Consider the following 22716-nt stretch of genomic DNA (forward strand, 5'->3'; position numbering starts at 1 on the left):
GGTGACGTCATCGTTTGGCGCGACTGCAAAGTGACGCGCAAACAGTTACAAACCGTGCGGCGGTGTGGTCTCACGCCCTCGTATCAATGTTTCTCTCTGGTGTTCATTGTGGAGCTCCAACTTCCTCTCTGCGCCGACGGGGTCCATTCCGCGCTCCCTCCACGCTCCTACTTTCTCCGGAAGATGGAGAAGCGCGTTCGGGTCGCGCCGCACTCCGTGGCCGTGGTGCTTTCGCGGCTCCGCGGGGATCGGGACGACCCGGCGGCCGGGCCGGAGCGCCGCGCCGGCCGCGAGGTCTTCGCAGATTTCAAAGCCGCGAACATGCTGCACTTCTGGAGCAGGACGGTGACGCGCGCCGTGGCGGAGCTGTTCTTCCTGGGGTGGATAGACGAGCGCGTTCTGCTGATCCAGGGGAAGGAGCAGCACCTGGAGGTGCTGAGGAGCGGGTGGACGAGACGGACCCTGAACGCACCCCAGGGCTTTCGCATCCAGTGCATAGGTATCACGCGTCACGTCGTAGTCGTTCGTTTCTCACAGTTCAAGTGGAAATCCGGGATTTTGTTTCGGTTTGAAAAGTCAAATTTGGTATATTTTTAGCCGGAACTTTATGAGAAGCAACCATTTAACATATTTGCGTCGTGCTGCTCCACTCATTGTTGATGGCGGGGTCCGCCTTTCCCCAAGTGAGAGGCAGCCCAGGCTGATCCGCCCAACACAGACTTATTACAGACTTACTTTAAATAACGTTTATACTCGTTGCTTAGCTGCGTAAGTTAAGCCCAATCACTGGAACAACGAGCGGCTGTATTTAGTATTCTCAACGCGACACTCCACCTTTTAATATATTTTCAAAAGAGTGGGGGGGACGCCTTTCTATTCACACTCACTAAACAGTTCGGGTGGACACGATTGAACTGCATGATGTCAAACTGAGCAGAGTTGCGGACTCCACACAAGCTGCGAGTCCAGTGTGAGGAGCAGGTGCTTTGTACGTCATGTTTGCAAACATTCCTGCTGCCGTGTCACGCGTTTAAAAGTTTACTGTTCCCACACTCGTACTCATGGACTCGGACAACACAACACCCAACAATTCAATAAGCAATGGTCAGTTACTGTAGTCTAGTGTGTGTGTGTGTGTGTGTGTGTGTGTGTGTGTGTGTGTGTGTGTGTGTGTGTGTGTGTGTGTGTGTGTGTGTGTGTGTGTGTGTGTCCGTGTGCGTGCCTGGGTGTGTCAGGAAGATTAAAAAACGGGTCTGAAATGTGTTCACACAAAGTTTCGGCGCCTCAAACGTATTGCGTTGACGAGGACACGCGTTGTTGTGCTTGCGGCTGGATCTCAGGAACGTAAAGTTACATTTACGGTGGAAACTTTACCAACGATCGCTGGTCACAACCAATATGTTCCACGCTAAACAATGGAAACGGAGGGAGACAAAGTCACATGAAACAGAAGCTCAGCAATGTTCCCCTTTAGGTTTTGGGATGGTTATTATTTCATAGTGTTGACAAAAGTACTATAAGTTATTTTATATTTGATAGTTATACGACGTGTGTTATTTAAACAAGCTTTAACACGACCACATGAATAGTTTATTAAAAAAAAAAAAAGTGACGTTACACAGGAAGAACAGTGCAGTGTCTGAAATAAGATAGCATGCATGTAAACAATTTGCAAAAAAAACTTTTTTTTTTTCTCCCCTTAATAATACCCTTTAAAGCAGGGGTCCCAAACTACAGGCCCGGGGGCCACATCCGGCCCGTGAGACATGCCCGCCTGATAATATAATGATAAAATATATTTTTTGAAATCAAAATGCTTAATTAATCCACACAAATGTACTTAATGTTTTGAAAATATAAAACTCAATCAAATGGATCGTAAGAGATCTGTTTCTAACAGATTACGAGGCAATTCACTAATGTGCGAAAAAGCCAAAAAACCAAAACAAGACAAAAAAAGAACAAAAAAAAACGGCTGGTTTTCCTTCGAAGTTCGACACGGCCCCCCTGGGAGAAGAAGTGAGCGTTGACTACTCCTCTAACTCCTCTTTGTTGCTTATTTGACATCACGTCGCTCAACGTGGATCTCGCTCAGTTCATCTCGAATGGAGGGCGGGGCCGCAGGGTGTGTGTCGCTCGGATTGAGACCACGATTTTTCAGCCTCCCTGACCGTACTGAAGCCCCCCCCCCTCCCGATAAGCTCTGGAATGTTTGTCTTCCAGCTAATAACTCACCAGAATAGACAATATGTAACCCGGCCACCGACGTACACGTAGTCTTCAGTTATCTTATATTGAAGAAGTTTTGTTTTTTTTCTACTAAATGTGACATGGTATCAACTGCATGGGCATCACGTGGTAGTCAGCTTATCAACATTCACAACCTCTTCAACAAATTTCATGAAATAGAAAAGTTCTGTGGTAGAAAAAAGTCGTAGAATCCGCCTTAAAACACATAGAATATGCATAGAAGGACAGAAAAATACTTTATTCATCCCCGAAGGGAAAGTGCAGTCCCAGCAGCTCACATCATAAAACAATAGACAGTAATACTTACAAACAATAATAATATATCAAATAAAATATAATAATATATCTATAATCTAATATAACATATATAATATAATAATATAATATAATGGAAAATAAATCTGAAAGTAGAAAATTGCACTATAAAATAGAACATATTTATAGTTTTCATTTATCCTCTCACACTAAAAAGGCCTGAGCTCACGTCAGATCTCTCCGATCCATCTCTGGACAATATCAAGCATGTAATTGCCTTATTTTTAATCCAAAATACGAGCAACACCGCAGCAGATAATGCAGTGTTGTTTGGAACGCATATTGAGTTTCTGCAACAACAACAACAACAAAAAAAGTGCGTTCATTGTTTTTATTTTGCCGTGGGGCCTTACGTGAGGTTTGGGCACGTTGACACAACAGCCCAACCTCATTTGGGTCTAGCAGAGGAGTCCAAGTCAAGAGAGGGATTCCAAAAGCCCCAGTAGGAAATAGCTCGGAGCATTTGAGCGGAATAAAAAAGTCACTGTTTGACTTCTCAAAGAAATAATCGAATAATCTCTCTAATCTTTCTAATATCTATAATCGCTCTGAGTCGGAGAGCTTTTTTCCTGTGGCAGGCTGCACACACTCGGCGCGGGGAGCAGTTTGTACTCAACAGGAAGCGAAGGGGAGAAAAACATTGCGGCAGGATGTGTCCTGACGGAGGAAGCGCAGGGAGGGACCCCGCAGAGAATTGGTGGAAACTGCGCAGGCCGCGGCTGCTGCTTTGTGTGGTGGAGGCAGGATTGGTAAAAAAGGCTTTGACTTTCCAGTACAGCCACTGGTGAAAAGGCAGTTACACCAGTGGTCCACTAGGGGGCAGTCACCTGGGGAGTGACTCTTTGAAAGGAAGTGGGATGAAGGTGAGCTATTATAGGATATTACAATAATTATTATAAAAGGATATTTATAATAATTTAGTTTTCACACCAAAATGTTCACTAGGTAATGTGACGCAACCACTGACAGATAATAGTTGCTCTGTGTTACTTCTGGACCTCAAAAAGACTGGAGCGATATATATATTTTTTGTGATGTTAACCCAAGAAAATATTGGGGTGAAAAAAAGCGTATCGTATTAAATCAATATGAAATACACCAGTACTTCAACCCTCCCTTAAATAATAAATAAATTCAAATTGGCAGGAATTTGTTGAAAAAAAAGAAATTATGAGGTTTGTGTATTGTAAATTTGGGGTCATTCATTCTTAAAAATGGTAAGTAATGGTAAGTAAGCAACTATGTTACTAGTAACTAAGTGGCGTTGTGATATGTTACTTAGTTACTTGCTTATCTTTCGCAGATCACAGTTGTCAAAACCGTGAAATTCAACTCAAACATTATTGCCACTCAGCAGCAGACGGCTCCTGTCTCTGTTTCGGCCCCGGCCCCCGAAGCCGCCTGTCTGTCCCTTTAAGGGGAACGGCGCTCGGCGGCAGCGGCTATGAGATCATCGGCTTGCGTCGTCATAGCAACAAAGGCTGTTGCAGCACTACTGAGAAATAAGATGGCTGGTATGGTGTCTTTTACACCGCCCCCACCCCACCCCACCCCACCCCCCGCCCCGCCCCACCCCGCGCCACCCTCCCCCCGCTCTTTCTCTCTTTGGTATCGCTGAACTGAAGCAGATTGGTTGTGACACCGTCCCCTTCACCCGTTCTGCCCTCTCTGCCGTCCATTCACACTCGCACATGTGAGTCAGCAACAATCTCCGGACGAGCCACGGCGGCCACACCGGACGACGCTGGGGGGTGGGGGGTGAGGGGCGGTGGGGGTGCTCGGGGCTTTCCGTCGTCAAATCAGCTGTTTCCCCACAACTGTCTTTGCAGGATCAACAAACAACTGAGATGACAAAGGCGTCGCGCCACACGAGTCTTTCTCTCGGGTCCCCGGGGCCTTCGAGGGTCGGGACAGTGTTTGGTAGTGGACCGTGGAGTCCACCGTGGAGGCGTCTTTCCCCTGTGCGGGAGGAGAGAAAGTTGGCCCCCGGTCCTTTATAAGCGTACAGCGCCGCGTACGCACCGGGAAGGGAGGGATGGAGGACGAGAGGGGGAGAGAGGGAACGGCATTGGCTCAAATGAATGATAAACCCAAACGGCTCGGTGACGCCGGGTCGTCGTCTTTTCATTTCATTTATTTATTTATTTCCCTTTTTACGAGCGTCGCGTCATGTGATCTCCACGAGCGTCCAGAGCGGCTCCCGTTCGCTCTGCTCTCCGCCTCGCGCGTGTCCTCGATCTCCAGCATCCCCCCCTCTCTCTCTCCCTCTCCCTCCCTCCCTCTCTCTCTCTCTTTCTCTCTCCCTCTCCCTCTCCCCTCCGCCTCAATCACCCAGACACAGACGCATGCATGCTCACGCAGGATCGCGCGCGGCAGGCGGACGCGCGCATTCACACACCGACACACACACCGACACACACACACACACACACACACTCCCTCACACATACACACACACACATACTCACACACCCTTCCTGTAGGTGCTGAGAGCAGCTGCACCTACAGGAGACTGCACCAGAGATTTGCCGTTGACTGGAGTTTGTGCCCACCCCCCCTACCCCCCTACCCCCCTTACCCCCTTACCCCCCCCCAACCCCCCACCCCCACCCCCGTGAATGAATGGATGCTGCAGCGATCGGCTCCGGAGCTTCTTCCGATGGATCGCGGACGACACTGGATATCTATTCTTGAATTTATTTATTTATTTCCGTGCTCTCCCATCTTTTTTTTTTTCCCCCCTCTCTCTCCCCACCCTCCCCCGCTGTTCCGCTGTCGAAAGGACGACGGGGTCTCGCGCCTGATCGGATGGAAGATGGAAGGGAAACGCGGCGGCTCCGGCGCTTGGCGTACCCCTGAGCTTTCGCCGCCCGTCAGGGTGAACGGAGCGCTTCCTTCTGGGGTTTTGTCTTTTTTTTGAAGTGGACTCTTTTGTTTTCCCGGGGCTTGGTCGAGCACTCCTGTGGTGAATTGGGCTACTGTCGAAGACCGGGCCTCTTAAGCTGTAATTCTCCGACCGTCCATCCATCCGTCCGTCCGCCCCTCCCACCCCCCCACCCCCCATCGCTCCCACCCCCCCCCCCCCCTCTCCCTCCACCCCCCCCACCCCTTGTCACCTTTCAGCGGGAGGCAAAAAAAAAAAGAAAGAAGCGGATCCTCTTTTAAAGCTCCGCTGAAAGCTCCTGCGAGCGTCCTCCGCGCTTCCGATGCCCCATTTCCCTCCTCTCTACCCCTGCCCCCCGCCTCCCTCTCCCCGCTCCCTCCTCCCACCTCAGAGCGGCTACGTAATGTGCCTCCCTACGCATGCAAATGGGGATGCTACAAATGGTGGCTGGGACTGATGCCGACGAGAGGGTGATGCCTCGCGCTATCACCTGCGCCGCCGCCGCCGCCGCCACCGCTCCGGATCAGCCTGGGAGAGCCCAGCGGCCGACGCCACGCCACTGCGTTCCTCTGGACACGGTCAGGTGCAACTTGCTTGTGGATGCGATTGAGACGCGCGCGTGTCTGTGTGTGAACGTGCACACTGCCTCCTGCCATGTCGGCTGTGTGATCGCTCTAGCGGGACGTCTCTTACCGATGCGGGGGAGGCACTGAGCCTGAGGTTGGTCGACCTCCCCCTGCACCCCTCACCCCCCACCCCACCCCCTCCCTCCCTCCCTTCCCCCCTCCCTCCTACCCCCGTCCCAGAAAACCCCCCAGGGGCGAAGGCCACCCGGTGGGGGGGGGGGGGGGGCTCAGTATGAAGAAGCACCGCAGCGGCAACGTGCGGCGGGCCTGGGCCGGCTCGGACCCCTCCGAGCGGCCGCTGGAGCGGAATCACTCCCGCAGCGAGAAAGACGTCCGCGTGCAGAAGCAGCATCTCCCTCCCCCTCCTCCTCCCCACTTCTCTCCGTCCCCACCAGGTTACCGGGCCCCAGGTGAGTTGTTGTGAGAGCCCCGCCGCCGCCGCTGCCGCCGCCAGCCACTCCACCTCCGGCAGGCTTTAAAGCGTGGAGGTGGATGTGGGGATGGGGTTGGCAGTGGAGATGGAAAACACATTCATATAATCAAGAAACAACCCCTCAATTCTCAGAGATTCAGGAATTGTATTCCGTAGAAGTTGCTGTACTTACATATTGAATATACTCTGAATGCATATACTGAATATATGCATTCCTTTCTTACTTCATTTGGACATCAAAAATAGGGAAAGGTACAGAGCAATGAAGACTCACCCCACTTCATAAAGCACTATGCTTTAGGCAGAAAGTGCATAAAAAAGGGTCACGTACATTATTTCTCAGTCAAAACTTTGGTCTCCATCTAACAAAGCGTTGGCTTTCATTGCCAGAGTTGAAAGGAGGCAGAAAGGTTTGGAACTTATTGTGATATGAAAATATAACCTAACCCTTCCTACGTTGCAAGTGAAGCAGTAAAAAGTCCATGGACCTTTATTTTAGAGCTTGGGAATAGTGACGCTGATGTGGACCTGTGTGGACGTATGGTGTCCAAATAGAATTGGTTATACAGTAGGCCACGAGAGATAGGTGGAGAAACTTTTTACATTACAGTTGTTGTTGATCTTTTGTTGCTGCCATTGACTTAAAGGTTGGAATTGAGTATTTTGAAATGTAATATGTGATATATGAAGATATGAAGAACCTTTTGAGACAGCCTCAAGGACCACGTCAGCTTCTTTTTTCGACATGTAACACAATCCATGTGCTAATTCCAATGAAGACATTATGTGGTGGGAAAAGTAGAAGTGTGACTACCATAAGAAAACAGTACTTTGGATTAAAAAAAATGAAGTTGGGTGAATTAAAGTCTACTCGCAAACTTGAAATGTATTATGTTTGAATTATGTTTTGCAGTGTCAAAAGCACTCAACTTAATTTTGCAGTTGGTCGACAGATCCCATTACTTGATGCATTCCATTAACTTAAAAGTGTCGATGGCCCAGTTCTGGTTTCCACTTATTGTAGAGAGTCATAAACGTAAATATTAACCCTGTTTACAAAATAATTGCATCACTTGTATAAAAACATCTTTGTAGTAATTTAGTGTGCTACATACATCACATTTTACTGCACTATCTATCTATCTATCTATATATATATATATATATATATATATATATATATATATATATATATATATATATATATATAGATAGTGCAGTAAATCGTGATGTACATCCTTTGGAATCTGGCAAAGGGTTATAGGCTATAAAGTCCTCTACAATGGAATTACGGCATTTAAGTACAAATACCAATTGAGCAGAAGTACTCAGTTGCTTTATGGCTCTGTCGTTGCATCACGCTCCCACGCTCAGCAGCTGTGTGTGTGTGTGTGTGTGTGTGTGTGTGCGCGCGCGCGTATATGTGGATGGTCTGACTGGTGTCTGTGTTCCTGCTGGTCTAGGTGATGTGTCTCCGATCAGCATGTCGCCCCTCAGCCAGTCGCAGTTCATCCCGTTGGGGGAGATCTTGTGTCTGGCCATCTCTGCCATGAACTCAGCCCACAAGCCCGTCACGCAGGAGGCTCTGGTCGAACACCTCAATTCCAGCTTCCCAGGTAAATGAAAAACATTTAGAATGATGTCATATTTAGTGTGTGTCATAAATGTAAGTTATTCCCTGGATAAAGTGAGGAGGCATTTAATGGTATTATTTTAAGTATTATTCAAACATCAGTGATATTGTCCTCTATATTGTCACTAGTTTGTAACTATGAATTGGCAAACTTTGCACAACACTTTCAGATTACCCACATTCACCCAGCTTCCCTTGTAGCTAAATCCCACCTCAAAGAGGTTTTAGCACTGAAATAATGACCAAACTGTGGGAGACCAATTCACCAATTGTCATGAGGTATACTAGCAACATAACCCCAATACAGACAGAAGTGTTAAGAGTTTAAACTACAAACTGGGGAATGGTACAGGTTCAGGTGAATAGGTTCAGGTGAATCCAGGAAGAACAGGCAGACAGGCTGGTGGAGGAAGCAAGACATGACAAACAGAAGAAGGACGGACTGGAGGAGCCAGGACAGGTAACACGGGATCAGAACAGGGAGGTTAGTGTGGGTGGTAGTCAAAGACTTAAAAGTAAAAAGCGGCTGTTATCCGAGTGGAGTGAGCCTGATTGCTGACGATCATCAGGTTGTGGAACCAGGACCAGAGCGGAGAATAGAGATAGAGGGACAGCCCAAAAACCACTAAACACGCACATTCTCACAAAAACTGAAAATAAGAGAAAACCACACTCACACAGAGCAAACAGGAGCAGGCTGGGCAGGTGTGACAGCCCCCCCCCCCCCCCCCCCCCCTCCTACAGGCGCCTCTGGACGACCCACCAGGCTTTTCGTGGTGATGACAGTGGAACACCCAGACAAGAGCAGGGTCTAACATGTCGCAGCGGGGAACCCAGCATCGTTCCTCTGGTCCGTCGCCCTCCCAGTCCACCAAATGCTGCAGGCCTCGGCCTCTAGCGACAGACATCCAGGAGACAGCAGACGGTGGTAGTCGATGATCCGGGGGGCGGAGCTGTGGGAACAAGTGAACTGGAGGAGACAGGCTTGACCCTGGACACAGGACACAGGACCTTCGATTTCAAAGCGACCGATGAACCTAGGAGATAGTTTCCGGGTCTCTGTCTTTAAGGGCAGGTCTTTGGTGGAGAGCCATACCTTATCCCCTGGGGAGTAGTCAGAGGCTGCAGAGCTCAGGGCTGCAGAGAATTTACTGAACCAGTCTATGAAAGTAAGGATGACTGTTACTATTGGAGGGTGGCAGACCGGTGACAAGTCCAATCCCCAGTGTGACCAGAAGAAGAAGAAGACACCCGAGCTGTGTTTGATGGAAGTCTTCTCATTCTGGGCACAGACAGACACAAAAGACTTTGTGTCCTCCTCCATAAACGGCCACCAGAACCGTCTACGGAGAAATGCCAATGCGCGGGAGATGCCAGGGTGAGAAATGTGCCCATTACAACACCTCGCACAAAGAGACAGCCAGGGGGACCAGTACCCAGGTCAGGTTGGGACTGTTGAGCGGACTTCATCTCTTTCTCAATTCCCCAGGTGAGAGGTGCAACGACACAGGAAGCAGGCCGGATGGTCTCAGGGCTGGAACTAGTTTACTCCTGACCATGCAGGTGGGACAGTGCATCTGGCTTGGTATTTCTGGTGCCAGGTCTGTAGGTCACAGAAAATTTGAAACAAATAAAGAAAAGTGCCCACTTGGCTTGGTGGAGGATGTAAGCCAAGTTATTATGGTCGGTCACATCGTAGTTAATTTCTGCGGGGGGGCAGGCAATGACATAGGAAGGCAGAGGGGTGAAGCTTACCACCCTCTGCAGAGTGCTGTGAGAGGATGGCGTCAGAGGCGTCCACCTCCACGACAAACTGCTGCATCAGGACCGGCTGAATGAGGATGGGGGCTGAGGTGAAGTGGTACTTTGAGGTTGGTGAATGCAGCTTCAGCCTCTGGGGTCCACTGAAACCGCCTAGAGATGGAAGTCAGAGCAGTAAAAGGAGCCGCAACCTGGCTGTAGTTGCGGCTAACTCTCTATTAAATCTCCATCTCCATCTTTACCTGGCCTTCGGTGATGACGTTACCCAGGAAGGTGACAGATGGGGAATGGAACACAGCTTTGAGAAAGAGCCGGTTTTCCAGAAGGCGTTGGAGGACCTGCCAGACATGATTAGACTGGGGCCTGGAGAAAATCAGGATGTTGTCAAGGTAGACGAAGACAAACCGATTCAGCATGTCCCGCAGGACGTCATTAACTACGGCCTGAAAGACAGCTGGGGCATTGGTGAGGCCAAAGGGCATCAAGAGAGGAAGCCGAGCCGAGGGGAGTGTTGAATGCTGTCTTCCACTCGTCTCCCTTACGATTCCGGGCCAGGTGATATGCTTTAAGGAGGTCGAGCTTGGTGAAGATGAAGGCCCCCTGGGGAGAGTCAAAAGCAGAGTTTAAGAGCGGGGGAGGATACTTGTTCCTCACTGTGATGAGATTGAATCCCTGGAAGTCGATGCAGGGATGGAGAGTCTTGACCTTCTTCGCCCCAAAGAAGAATCCGGCTCCAAGGGGCAAGGCCAAGGGGCGGGTGAGCCCTGCAGCCAAGGACTCTGTATGTATCTCTCCATCACCTCCCGCTCAGGCTGGAGATGTTGATGGAGATGCCAACTGCTGGGCAGAGGTGCCCCGGGAAGCAGCTCGATGGCGCAGTCATATGGCCTATGCGGAGGTAGGGACAGCGCTTGCTGCATACTGAAAACTTCCTGCAGGTCATGGTACTCCCGTGTGACCAAAGACACGTCGGGGGCTTCAGGGCTGAGAACAGAGCTTGGAATAGAGGCAGGAAAAGTAGACTGAAGGCAATTGGCATGGCAAAAAGCACTCCAGCTAGTGATGGTTCCCATGGTCCAATCACTGTGTGGGTCATGGGTCTCAAGCCATGGGTAACATGGGTGAACAATAGCCATGTGTGGTGACTTAAGTACATGAAAAACTCATCTCCTCCTGGTGGTTGCCTGACAAGAGCAGATGGACGGGCATGGTCTGGACACTGATAAGGGCCAAGAGCTGACAGTCCAAGGAGTTGGCTTCCAATCACATGCTGCCCAGGCCTAGATGCTCAACTAAAGCAGAGTCCAAAAAATGTTTGTCCGCCCCAGAATCAATAAGAGCCAAAAATGTTAAACACTGACCTTTCCAGGAAAGGGTGGCATGCAGCGGGGTACCGGTTCGGGGAGCCAGGGGAACAACAGCATGGGTCACCAGGACAGGGAGTGCAGGAACACCTCAGGGAGGACAGCAGGGTGTGCTAGGCTGGTTAACAGGCTGAGTAGGAATGAATGTGTCCCACAGGAATGTCTGTGTCATCTCCCTCCTATGCGTAACCAATTGTCTATGCTTATGGTAAAACCATTGAGGGAGTCCAAGTCAGAAGGCAGCTTCAGAGAAGCAAACTCATCCTTAATGGGGTCCAACAGCCAATGATGGAAGGCCTCGAACAGGTCATCAGAGTTCCATGTGTTCGCCGTGGCTAGTGTGTAGAACTTGATGCCATAGTCTGCCACACTCCGCTGATCCTGCTGGAGATGGAGGATCAGCGCAATACCAGATGATAGAACACCCTCCTCATCTCGGTGGTGAATAGGTGATGACTGGAACAGACCAGAAGCTGACTCTCCCTCACAGCCGAGGCCAACGCACACGCTCTCCCGGCCAGGATTGTGATAATGTAAGCGATGCAAAAACAGTCTGTCGGGAAAGAGGAAGTAGGCAGGGTCTCTGGCAATGGGTGGACCTGGATCTTCCGGTGAAGTCACCGGACTGCAAGAGCTGGGAAAGGTAACACGGGATCAGGAAACATGGGATCAGTACAGGTATGCAAGAAGCATGGTCGGTAGTCGAAGACGATCTGGCACCAGAGGAAGGAAACAACAGAGCTTTTATGAAGGGTCACATTGCTGGAAGCTGTTCTACTCCAAGTGGAGTGAGCCTGATTGCTGACGATCATCAGGTTGTGGAACCAGGACCTGAGAGGAGGATAGAGATAGAGGGAGAAGGGGGACAGACCAAAAACCACCAAAACTCGCATTCACACCAAAACCTAAAATAAGAGAAAAACACACTCACACGGAGCACATGGGTCATGGGGGAGCAGGCTGGACAGGTGGGACACCAATTCAGTATTGTCCAGAGGCCGACGTGTAAAAAGCTTCCTTCACTTGGAGGAAATGTTGAGTTGGTGCAGAGACCCCTCTCAAGGGTTAATCCATATACTTGTCAATATTTTCCCTTGGTTTAGGAAGCAGGATAAATAAGCGTCTTCAGCTCGTGTCTTAGGATTTAGAGTCATTCATATTGGCGCAATGTCATATTCTATTGTTTCAAAATTGTTTCTATTCTATATTCATAATTTCATAACTTAATGGCCAGGACAGGGTTTTCACCTGGAGAAACACATTGGAACAACATCTGATAATCATTATCATATCATAGAAGGGGGCAGTGGCTCAGGAGGTAGAGCAGGTCGTCTAGTTCTCAGAAGATTGCCGGTTTGATCCCCGGCTCCTCCTGGTAGCGTGCTGATGTGTCCTTGAGCAAGACACCTAAGCCCCGAACTGCTCCCCAGGTGCTGCAATATGGCAGCCCACTGCTCCTAGGTAGTTACTATGTTACTAGTTACTATGATGGGTGAAATTCATTGCCTCAGTACTTGTACTCTGCAATGACAATTAGTTGAATTGAATATATCATTCTTGTTGTATTGTCGTGTAAGATTTGCCAATCAGCACTCAGGAAGAGGATTTAATCCATATGCTCTATAACAACGGTTTCCAACCTTTTCCGACTGGCAGCCCACCTGAAAATCTCAAAAGTATTTTGGCCCACATCCGGCCAGAAGTAATATGGGAGCCAAAGAGTGCGTTCTCAGAGGACCTATGTTTTAACAATCATATGCATTCTCATGAATACAGTGCAGTAGTGGTAAAACAAAAAAAGTGGTGGGTTTTAAATAACCTTATAGCTATGGAACTTTCGCATAACGTTTGTAACGTAAAACTAACAATAACAGGAGCACATTAATATTAACTCACTTAATGAGAAGGCTGATGCTGCGTGGCAGACACCAAATGCTCCAAAAAGCCAGTCTCACAGAGATACGTCGTCAATAAAGGCATCACAAATCGCATAGCTCTGTCGGACAGATCGGGATACTCAGAAGCAACATGAAGCCAAAAGTTTGTCAGGCACTTCTGTGAGAAAGCCAGTTTCAAGGCGCTGTCGCAGGAGAGATCCACAGCACCGTCCTTCTCTTTGGCGCTCAGGCCTGCGAGGGTCTCGTCGCTGTGGCTGGCGAAGGGGTTTTCCATCCAGCTGCACTCGCACATCTGGGATGGGGGAGTATTCGGGCAGCTTGGTCCTCGACCCATGCAGGTGCTCCTTGACATGATTGATCACGGTGACGGGACGCCGCATTTCTTCCTTTGTCAAAAAGTCAGACAGGTTCTCAAACCAGTCAAAAGTTTGACCGGTCAACTCGCCTGGCCCACATCTCCATTTTCCATAAAAAAAGGACTTTCTCGTACGCTGGTTATCAGCGGTTCTGACACATTCTCTGCCATCTCGTCAATCCTGCGACAATGAGGTGAGGTTGATTGGCTCGCACACCTTCTCTCCCAACATCACCCCTACTATCACTTTTTTGGCAGGAAGAATTAAATTCTCTGCGGTTGTGTGCGGCTTACCAGGCTTGGCTATGAGTCGGGCGACCTGATAGGACGCTTCCGCTGCCATTGGGTTCTCGGTGCCCATACATGACGTTTCGATGACTTTCTTCTTGCCCTGATACTCCTTGAGTTTATTATCGAAAGATTCAAGTGGCTTGGACATGTCCTGTTGGTGTTTTGTCTTAAGGTGACGGTGTCGTTTACATGGCTTCAGAGCTTCTTTTGATAAAATCTCGGAACACACCACGCACAATGGTAACAGTTTGTCTTCCGTGCCTGTCCAAAACAGTCCCAATGATAAATTATCCGCGCCATACTTTCTACGAACCTTTCTTTTTTGTTTGACAGGTGGGACTGTCCCGCCTGTCCGATCGATTTTGACTATCACTGCAAGTTCAAAAATGTACAGGTGCAAGTCAATCGTGGTCCGGCTGATGTAGTAGGATGTAGTACGCCCTAACATAAGTCCCTATCTATCAGTGATGATGCATTTTTGAAGGTTTTAGAGAAATAGTACAATGAAAGGATTTTTTTTTTCTTTACATTTAAAAACGTTTTTGTAATTAATATATATATATATATATATATTTTTTTTTTTTCAATAAAATCGATGTGTTTTGCCCATGATTTGGCGACCCACTTGCAATACCCTCGGCCCATAGGTTGGGAATCGCTGCTCTATAATAATGTGTTTGTCCCAGTAGAGCTTTATTTTAAGGATTCACAAAATGTTCGGCCATCCAAAATATTTAGCCAGAAATAGAAAAAACCATCATATCGAGTATTCGGACACCGTTTTTCGATGCTGTTTTCCAATTTGGTACATTGGCGCACTAACAAAAGGGTGAAAAATGAAAACAGTCAAAGTTTTGACCAGAAATTATGTTTGTAAGTAAATCCCAAATGTAAATATAAATATCCCCGTTTGATACACATTCTTTCATTTATTGAGTTTAAATTTGAACATTGAATCTCTCCTTCCCTTACGAACAAAAAACCTGAACCAGGATGACCGCCACTCATTTCAGTCCAGGCTTCAATTATTGTTCACGGCTGCAGGACATTGAATAGCTGCTACTACTCGTGCCATGGTGACTATTTACTCTTCTGTAGAAATGAAGAGAAATAAGAAAGAAAAAGATCCAGTTTCAGCACCGTGAAACTCAATATGAACTGTATTTATAACAATGCAGTGAGGCTGCCTAATCGACCACGATGCAGGAGACTCAATAAGTTTTAAACCAAAAACGCATTGCACAAGAACTCTCTGCTTTGGGATTTTTGGCCATTTTTGGCCGTCACATTCCAGATTGAAAGTGACAAAGTGATAAATTTGATATTTCACAACCAACCCTCAGCCATCGAATGCCGTCAGTACTATATGGAATCATTTCATTAACAACATCCACAGTTCCCATATAACACGGCCTGTGACAGACCAGAGTAAAAAATTGTAGTAGTCTATGCATAGGGGGGTTTGGCACCATATGGTGTTTGATATTTTAGGGGCGTGTCTTTACGTTACTATATCTTAATGAGAGGTGCACTGTGGTGATTTAGATGTGTTGGATTTATCAAGGAAACGTTCGGTACTCACAGGAGCTGGTACAAACTTATTAAATGTACGATAGAGCCTTTTAAATTTATTATTGATAAATGGGGTCCCTGATATGTCTTGGTTCCAAACAATTATATGGACAGTGTTGACAAATAAATGGAAAATACTTGGTATTTGGCATTCAGCTGCTCAATGTTTCCTGAAACTCAGTTATCAATTATTATTACTTTAGTGCATCACTGTTTAGATGATTTATTTGATCCCTTAACATGCTAATGCAACCTCTGTGGTTAAGTATTTATAATACTCTTCAAGAAACCTTTTGTATTGCAAAGATTACCCTTCATCATTGTTCAGAGTTACAACCCCTAATGGAAGGAAAATAAGTACTTGTGTTGGTTAGAGTGCACTGTGCACCCTGGTTAAATGTAATTTGTCTTACTTGACCCTTATTGTCATACAAATTAAGATTTCTTGCAATTATTTAATTCAGCACAATTCTATATCAAAGGAAAGCCAACATATAAAGGTATGGTCATTTCATGCTACAATGTTTTTTGAATCATCACTAATTGCAATGTTATCCAATACTTTTTTTAAATGTCTAACAAAGGCCACAACTTCTAGCCATCATCCAGGAGTAGATCCCAGTTTTCATTAATCAAAAGCAGCACTATGTAACTTTTGGTATTTAGCTCCCCCACAGTTTCTGAGTGCAATTGTACTTAAACACCACTTTGGTAAAACTCAGACGGGCTGTCTGAAAAAGATTTATTTCACCGGACAAATTTGACCATTATCAGTCAGGTTTCATTAACACTCTATGTTACAAACGCAGATCAGTTATACACCTAGATTACAGCGCCCCTTGCAGGGCGAGCACTCAATCCACAGCCGTGGGGAGACAGGGCGTGGGGATCGGCCCCAGCTACCGCTGTAGGTACCAGATGTGCTCGGCCTGGCAGATCGGCCCGCACGTGCGAGTCAGAACAAAACCCTTGGCGCAATGAAAGTGACGGCCGGCGCACCACTGGCCCGTCTCATCTGCGCCGTCGGGGAGGTGGAGCGGCTACATTTTGTATGAGCATTATTACCGGACATTTTAACCGAAAAGTTTCTAATTTATCGTTATTTTTTAAAATACATTTTACCAGGCAATAACACAGTAATTACCGGAGCCAAGGAAATTACGTAGTGCAGTAAAGCGTAACACACTTTTTCCGAGGTTTCGAACCCGAACGCAGAAGTTATATAGTGCAAGAACAGGCATTCGGGGGGGCTAAAAGAGGTCTCTATATTCTCTATATTACAAGTCAGTGTACCATCAAAATAATTTTGAAGTTGTTATTTTAAGGTTAAAAAGTGACATAGTTTTTCTTGAAATAAACAGTTCAAATTGTTTTTTTGGTTTTTTTTTTATGTTAAAATCTGAAAATGTCCACTCATTATTCATTCCACCTATGTTTTCTGCAGGTGTGCCCACACCGAGCTCAGAGGTTCTGCGGCACACCTTGAATATGCTGGTGCGAGAGAGGAAGATCTACCCAACCCCAGAGGGCTACTTCATTGTCACTCCCCAAACCTACTATATCACCCCGTCCCTCATCAGGAGCAACAACAAGTGGTACCACCTGGAGGAGCGGCTCCAGGAGCGGCAGCAACAGCAGCAGCAGCAGTGCAACTCACCTCAGTTGGGCAACGTCACACCTTCAACGCCCGGCTGCCTGAAGGAGCGGCCCGTACGCAAGAACCCCAACGACTCCTACAACGCTTATAGCGAGGACCCGACCAGACTCCATTCCTCGGTGCACCAAAGTAAGCCCCCAAAGGAACCAAGGGTCAATCTCTATCAAGGTAAGTCTCCCAAGGACCACAGCGGTGGAGAACCTCTCCTAAGTGCGGCAGCGAAGGAGCACAGAGGAGAGCCTCCGTCATACCCCCATCCCCCGCCTCCTACTCCCCCTGTGCAGCCACCGCCTCAAGATACGGCAGAGAAGACCAAGAGCATCACTTCTTTCCCTTACAAAACTGACACACTTACCAAAAAAAAAGAGGGCAATGGTGGTGGCGGCAGTGGGGAGAAGCAGTCAAAGAGATTTGGGCTGAGGCTGTTCAGACTAAGTTTCAAGAAGGACAAGATGCGGCAACTGGCCACCTTCTCAGCCCAGTTTCCCCCAGAGGAATGGCCTCTTCGTGACGAAGACGTGCCCACCACCCCCATTCCCCGTGAAGTTGAGATGGAGATCATCCGTAGGATCAACCCCGACCTGTCCGTGGAGAATGTTGCCAGGCACACGGCCGTGATGAAGAGGCTGGAGGAGGAACGCGCCCAAAAGAACAAGGTGGGGTCAGCGCAGCATAGTGCTCGGAGCAGGAGGGGCAGGGGCCACCGGAGGGCGCCACACGGTAAAACCCGCTCTCACAGTAAACCCCGCACCTCGAGGGGAGACCCATCCGAATGCTCCAACTGGGACCTGGTGTTCATGGAGAGGGATTACCGCTTTTTCAGCCACTCACTGGTGCGTTCACCTCGGGAGGCCATGTACACCTTGGAACGCCGGAGAAGTGGGGGTACGACGTACCTGGTTCACAGCAACCCCAACATCACCGAGTCATACTGCCCCGTCACTCCCGAGTGGGACGTGTCTGGGGAGCTGGCAAAAAGGAGGACGGAGATGCCCTTCCCGGAGCCCTCGCGTGGTACGTCCCAGTCCAAAGTGCAGAGAAGCCACAGCCACAATCAGGACAGGAAGTCACGGCACGAGAGGGCAGACCAAGCTAAGGAGCGCTCGCGGTCCATGGACAACTCTCTTAAAGGCCCGTCACTGGGCACACCAGATGACTTTGAAAACAGTGTAGAAGAGCGTAGTCATTACTATACGGATGATGGAACGCTGCGGGCTACCAAGTCCTCCCACTACTCAAGGATCATGTTCTCTGCTGCTAAGTTCCACTCTGATTTTAATGTGCCTGATTTGGGGAAAGGGAGTTTGGATGAGTCAAGGGTTCGGAGTACAATGGAGAGGAATAAAAGCAGAGACAGCTTGCCCACTTACAATGAGTTGATGGGACTTTCTCCTAAGCCCTCGACAGATGACTACTTCCAGTGCAATACGTCAAATGAAACAATCCTAACTGCCCCTTCGCCTCAGGCAAAATCTGAATATGACACATTAACCTCATCAGGGGGACTCCGAAAGGGCTCTCCAGCCGACCGCCAGACCCCTCACCTTACCTCTCCACACACCATGGAGTACAAAGAGGAGTTGTCGGCGGCAAAGGGACAGAACGGCTCTGTCAGGCTGACACCAAGCCAGACACCGGAGCCGGTGCAGACCGCCCGCCTGACGCCGCACCAACACAACGTAGATCCTGGAGGGGGAGGCGGCAGCGTGGCGATCAAGAGAAAGGAGATCTTCAGCAAGGACACTTTGTTCAAACCTCCACTCAATGCCTTGTCTGCAGGCTTTGTGGACAGCAGCTACACCAAGTCTGGCACATTGCGGAAAGCCTCGCATGCCAAATCAACAGAGGCCCTTGACAATCCTGAGCCACAGCAGCCTTCAAATTCAGCCACTTCCTCGACGTCGCCGGCGGTTTTACAAGGCTGCCTCGAGCCGACGGTCCCCTCGGCCTCCTTTGACTATTATAATGTATCTGATGACGAAGAGGAGGAGGAGGAGGCAGAGGAAGACTCGCACAAGGAGTTGGCGGCAGCGGAGGAGACTAAAAACCACGGGGAGGGCGGGGGCGGCGGCGGTGGAGGGAACAGCAGCGGCGGGGAGGGCACCATGCAGTGGCTCCTGGAGCGGGAGAAGGACCATGACCTACAGCGCAAGTTAGAAACCAACCTCACGCTGCTCAGCCCCAAGGAGACAGAGAACAGCAGCAGCCAGAAGTCAGCGCACTCCGCCCGTCTGGACAGCATGGACAGCAGCAGTGTCACGGTGGACAGTGGATTCAACTCACCCAGGTGGGTTCATGTCCAGCACCATCTGAATGCCAGGTTCATGGATGTTATCACAAGGTGACATACTGTAGGCCCGCCGGTGCTGAAATGGCGCTGTGATGTTTTGATGCTTTAAAAATGAAATGTTAATTGGGATAGAATAGGCTGAAATTATCCAGAAATTTCCAGACCCTTTCACTAATGCAAAATTAATTGTGACTTATTCTAGGCTAAAGAGTAATTTGATTATCAATCAAATACCAGTTAAAATAAATAGCATTTTTCTATTTTGAAATGCTGTTTCATATATTGATTTTCCTAGTTTACATTAAAATATATTCAAGATCTTCGGTAAGTAAACTGTTAATATGTCTAAAGGCCCAAACCACAGATGGATTTAGACGTGCCATAGATGTCAATATGTTGTTTAATCATATATTTTTAATTGAAGAACACATTTTTGCATCAAACGAGTAGAACAATGACATAAACTGGGAAAGACTCTTGTCGCACTTCAACAATATTAATATTCAAACATACTGGTTGCAAACACAGATTGCCATTTTGTGTCACACACAGATAAAGCAGAAAGCCTATAGTTTTGGGAGGGAAATACAAAAATAAGAATATTCTTTAGGGATTTCAAAAAGCAATTTTTTATTCTAAATTAAATGATGAATCTAACAAAAAGTTTTAACGGAAAAGACGTCGGAAGCAGAATAATCTTTTAATGTTCTTGTTTTCGACAGTCCCGCATGCTTCCATTGTTGCCAAATTTCTCCTCTTAATAAAAACTATATGAGGCCATTTTGCACCTTTGCAGAGTAAAAAAGGCAACTTTTATGCACTAAGTTGTTCTTTAAAATGAATAATAATAGATGATTTTTTTATCCTTCAATAATTACTCAAATCAGAAATAAATCACACATTCAGCCATTTACAGAAATCCCACTTTTGTTTCTTAAATTTTCCTCTGTTTTGAACAGTTCATACCAAAGGAATGTCTGAAGCGAGGAGAAACTTTTTCTGAATTCGATTTTTACGGTATAGATAAATATCAAATGAATTGTTGGTGTTGATGATGTTTTTTAATGCCGTATGACAATGAAATCTGCACTTATTTAACGATATTCTACGTTTTTGTTCGTACAGTTAATAAAGCACAATAATTCCTCCCCAGAATAACCCCTCAGGCTGCCCTTCAGCTTCCGGGCCGTCCCCAAGGGCCTTGAAATAGGAACGTGTTTTCAGCTTCGGGCTTTTGTAGCCGTCAAGTAGTTTGCAGTCGCAAATTGTAATCTCAGTGGATTTTGTCAAATAAGATACATTTACAAAAAAACCCCCAAATAACCCCGTCCAGCTCATCCATCCTGAACACGTCTCTCTGTCGCTGCAGGACACGCGAGAGTCTGGCGTCCAACACGTCGAGCATCGTGGAGAGCAATAGGCGGCAGAACCCGGCGTTGAGCCCCGGCCACATCGGCACCACGAGCATCGGGCTGCCCTTCAGCTTCCGGGCCATCCCAGAACCCCCCGGCCCGCAGCCCGAGAAGCTCCAGAAGCCCTCCAACTGCTTGGCCTCCATCACCAGCGTCTGACCGAGAGCTGGTGGGGGCGGGGCAGGGACGGAGGGAAAAAAGAGGCGACAGGGAAGACGAGCGAGCGCGACGAGGAGTTCCACCGTCTTCCCCGCCGCGCTTCGCTTTACAGACACACGTCCGTCGGTGGACTCCTGAGAATCCATTTACTGGGACTGTTATTCAAACAGGCATGGCTTCAAGTGACTGTTCCCACAGCTTCAAGAACTTCACTGCAAAAACGAAGACAAAGGACAGAACATCCAGACATTTTATACTCTCGCTGCAAGAACCACCGTAGGCTAGGGGAACCTACTTGAAGTACTTTGAATTTGGTGACACGGACTCTTGGCTTATATTGAGGTTCCTAATTATTGGTATTGGAAAGTAGTAGATTATAGGCTTCAAGTTACATTTGGAAACATCAAAACTTTTTATATTACATAACAATACATGTCCGATTAAATGTTCTCCTTCCTGAACTAGAATCAGTTCTTCAGGGCGGTTTAAAGTATCAGCACAATGTGAAGACAATAAAGGATAAATCCTGAGAACAGCAAATGGAAGAGATTAAAACATAAATCCCAACAGATTTGTGTACCGCAATGCAAATGATGTATGTATACTCGATACTTTTGATATCCTAATTATTATAATGGTGGTATTAAAGATGCTATGTGACCAAAATGATCTCATTGGACAATATGGCCCGTGCTTAACCACGCATACCTCAAACATTTATTCAAGCCTATTTTAAATTTGAAATTACATTGAGCGTAAAATTTTCATATATAATGGTTTTGCTTCTTGTTTCCAACCAGAGATTCAGCTTAATTGATTGATTAATTTGATTTGATTCATCAATTTATTTAATGTTTCTTTCAATTCCCAAATTCACTTTCCATTTATTTGAACCAGGGCAGAACAATTTGTAATTGACAGTAGAACTTACTGTAGTGAACCCTAACCCTGTAGAAAATGTATTTGTGGTGAAGTTTGCAAAAGAAAATCATCATAGATATTGCCCTTAGGTTAATAACATTACAGAGAAGTTCATATTCACGATTTCTTCGATTCACACAAAGGCATATTTGACATGTTGACACATTGTTGTTTGTTTTCATCACAACTATTTCTATGCTCCCAGTTAAAAACGTGCATTATTCGTTTTAAGCAATACAACTTTCTCAAATAATTATTTTATCCTCGGCTTGGCAAGAGCTGGAAACTGGCACCCTCTAGTGGCAAAATGTGGAAAGGCTTTTCTTTTTTTTTTTTATAATCCAAAAATATTAGTGGTTCGCCCTCAGATATTTCAATTTGGTTAGAATTAGAGCGTCAACACACATAGTCCTAAAATATTTATAGCTTTCCAGATGCCAGTTACCTTTGCAGTCTTTTTTTTTTAAGAATATCCTGATTCAATGTTTAAAAACAGTACATTATTAAACTAGGTATTCTATAGAATCGGTACAACAACAATAAAACACCTAAATTCCTGCCTTCTTCCAAATTATGGCATAATCAAATCAGGGTAAGGGTTGGGTTGGTTTTGGGACAGACTACGCTTCATTAGGTCGATGGTATACTGAGCGATTTCTCTGAAATATTGATGGGCAACATGAATAAGAAATATTATCTGAACAATATTTAGGAAGCTGAAATTGATGCTTTCATTCATCGCCCCTAACTGGAAGAAAATAGTGAGTTGTGTTTGATTTATTTTGTGCCACCTTCATTCCATCTGTGCCACCTTCGCCTAAAATGTTGTCCATAAGAGCAGACCTAAAAGGAAAAGGCTTCATCGCATCTATCGATCACCTATTGTAAATGATCA

The 22716-nt window shown here is 47.1% G+C and overlaps 1 protein-coding gene across 1 annotated transcript; it reads left to right on the forward strand.

The window, feature by feature from the left end:
* The first annotated feature begins 95 nt into the window (after window positions 1-95).
* stox2a (storkhead box 2a) lies at window positions 96-21504 on the forward strand. The gene is made up of 4 exons (XM_079999082.1): window positions 96-499; window positions 7972-8124; window positions 16827-19326; window positions 20699-21504. Exons 1-4 carry the CDS (start codon window positions 184-186, stop codon window positions 20898-20900), a joined length of 3171 nt encoding a protein of 1056 aa, XP_079855208.1. The 5' UTR covers window positions 96-183; the 3' UTR covers window positions 20901-21504.
* The last annotated feature ends 1212 nt before the right edge of the window (window positions 21505-22716 follow it).

The sequence above is a fragment of the Zeus faber genome (assembly GCF_960531495.2).
Source record: "Zeus faber genome assembly, chromosome: 4".
Classification (NCBI taxonomy): Eukaryota; Metazoa; Chordata; class Actinopteri; order Zeiformes; family Zeidae; genus Zeus; species Zeus faber.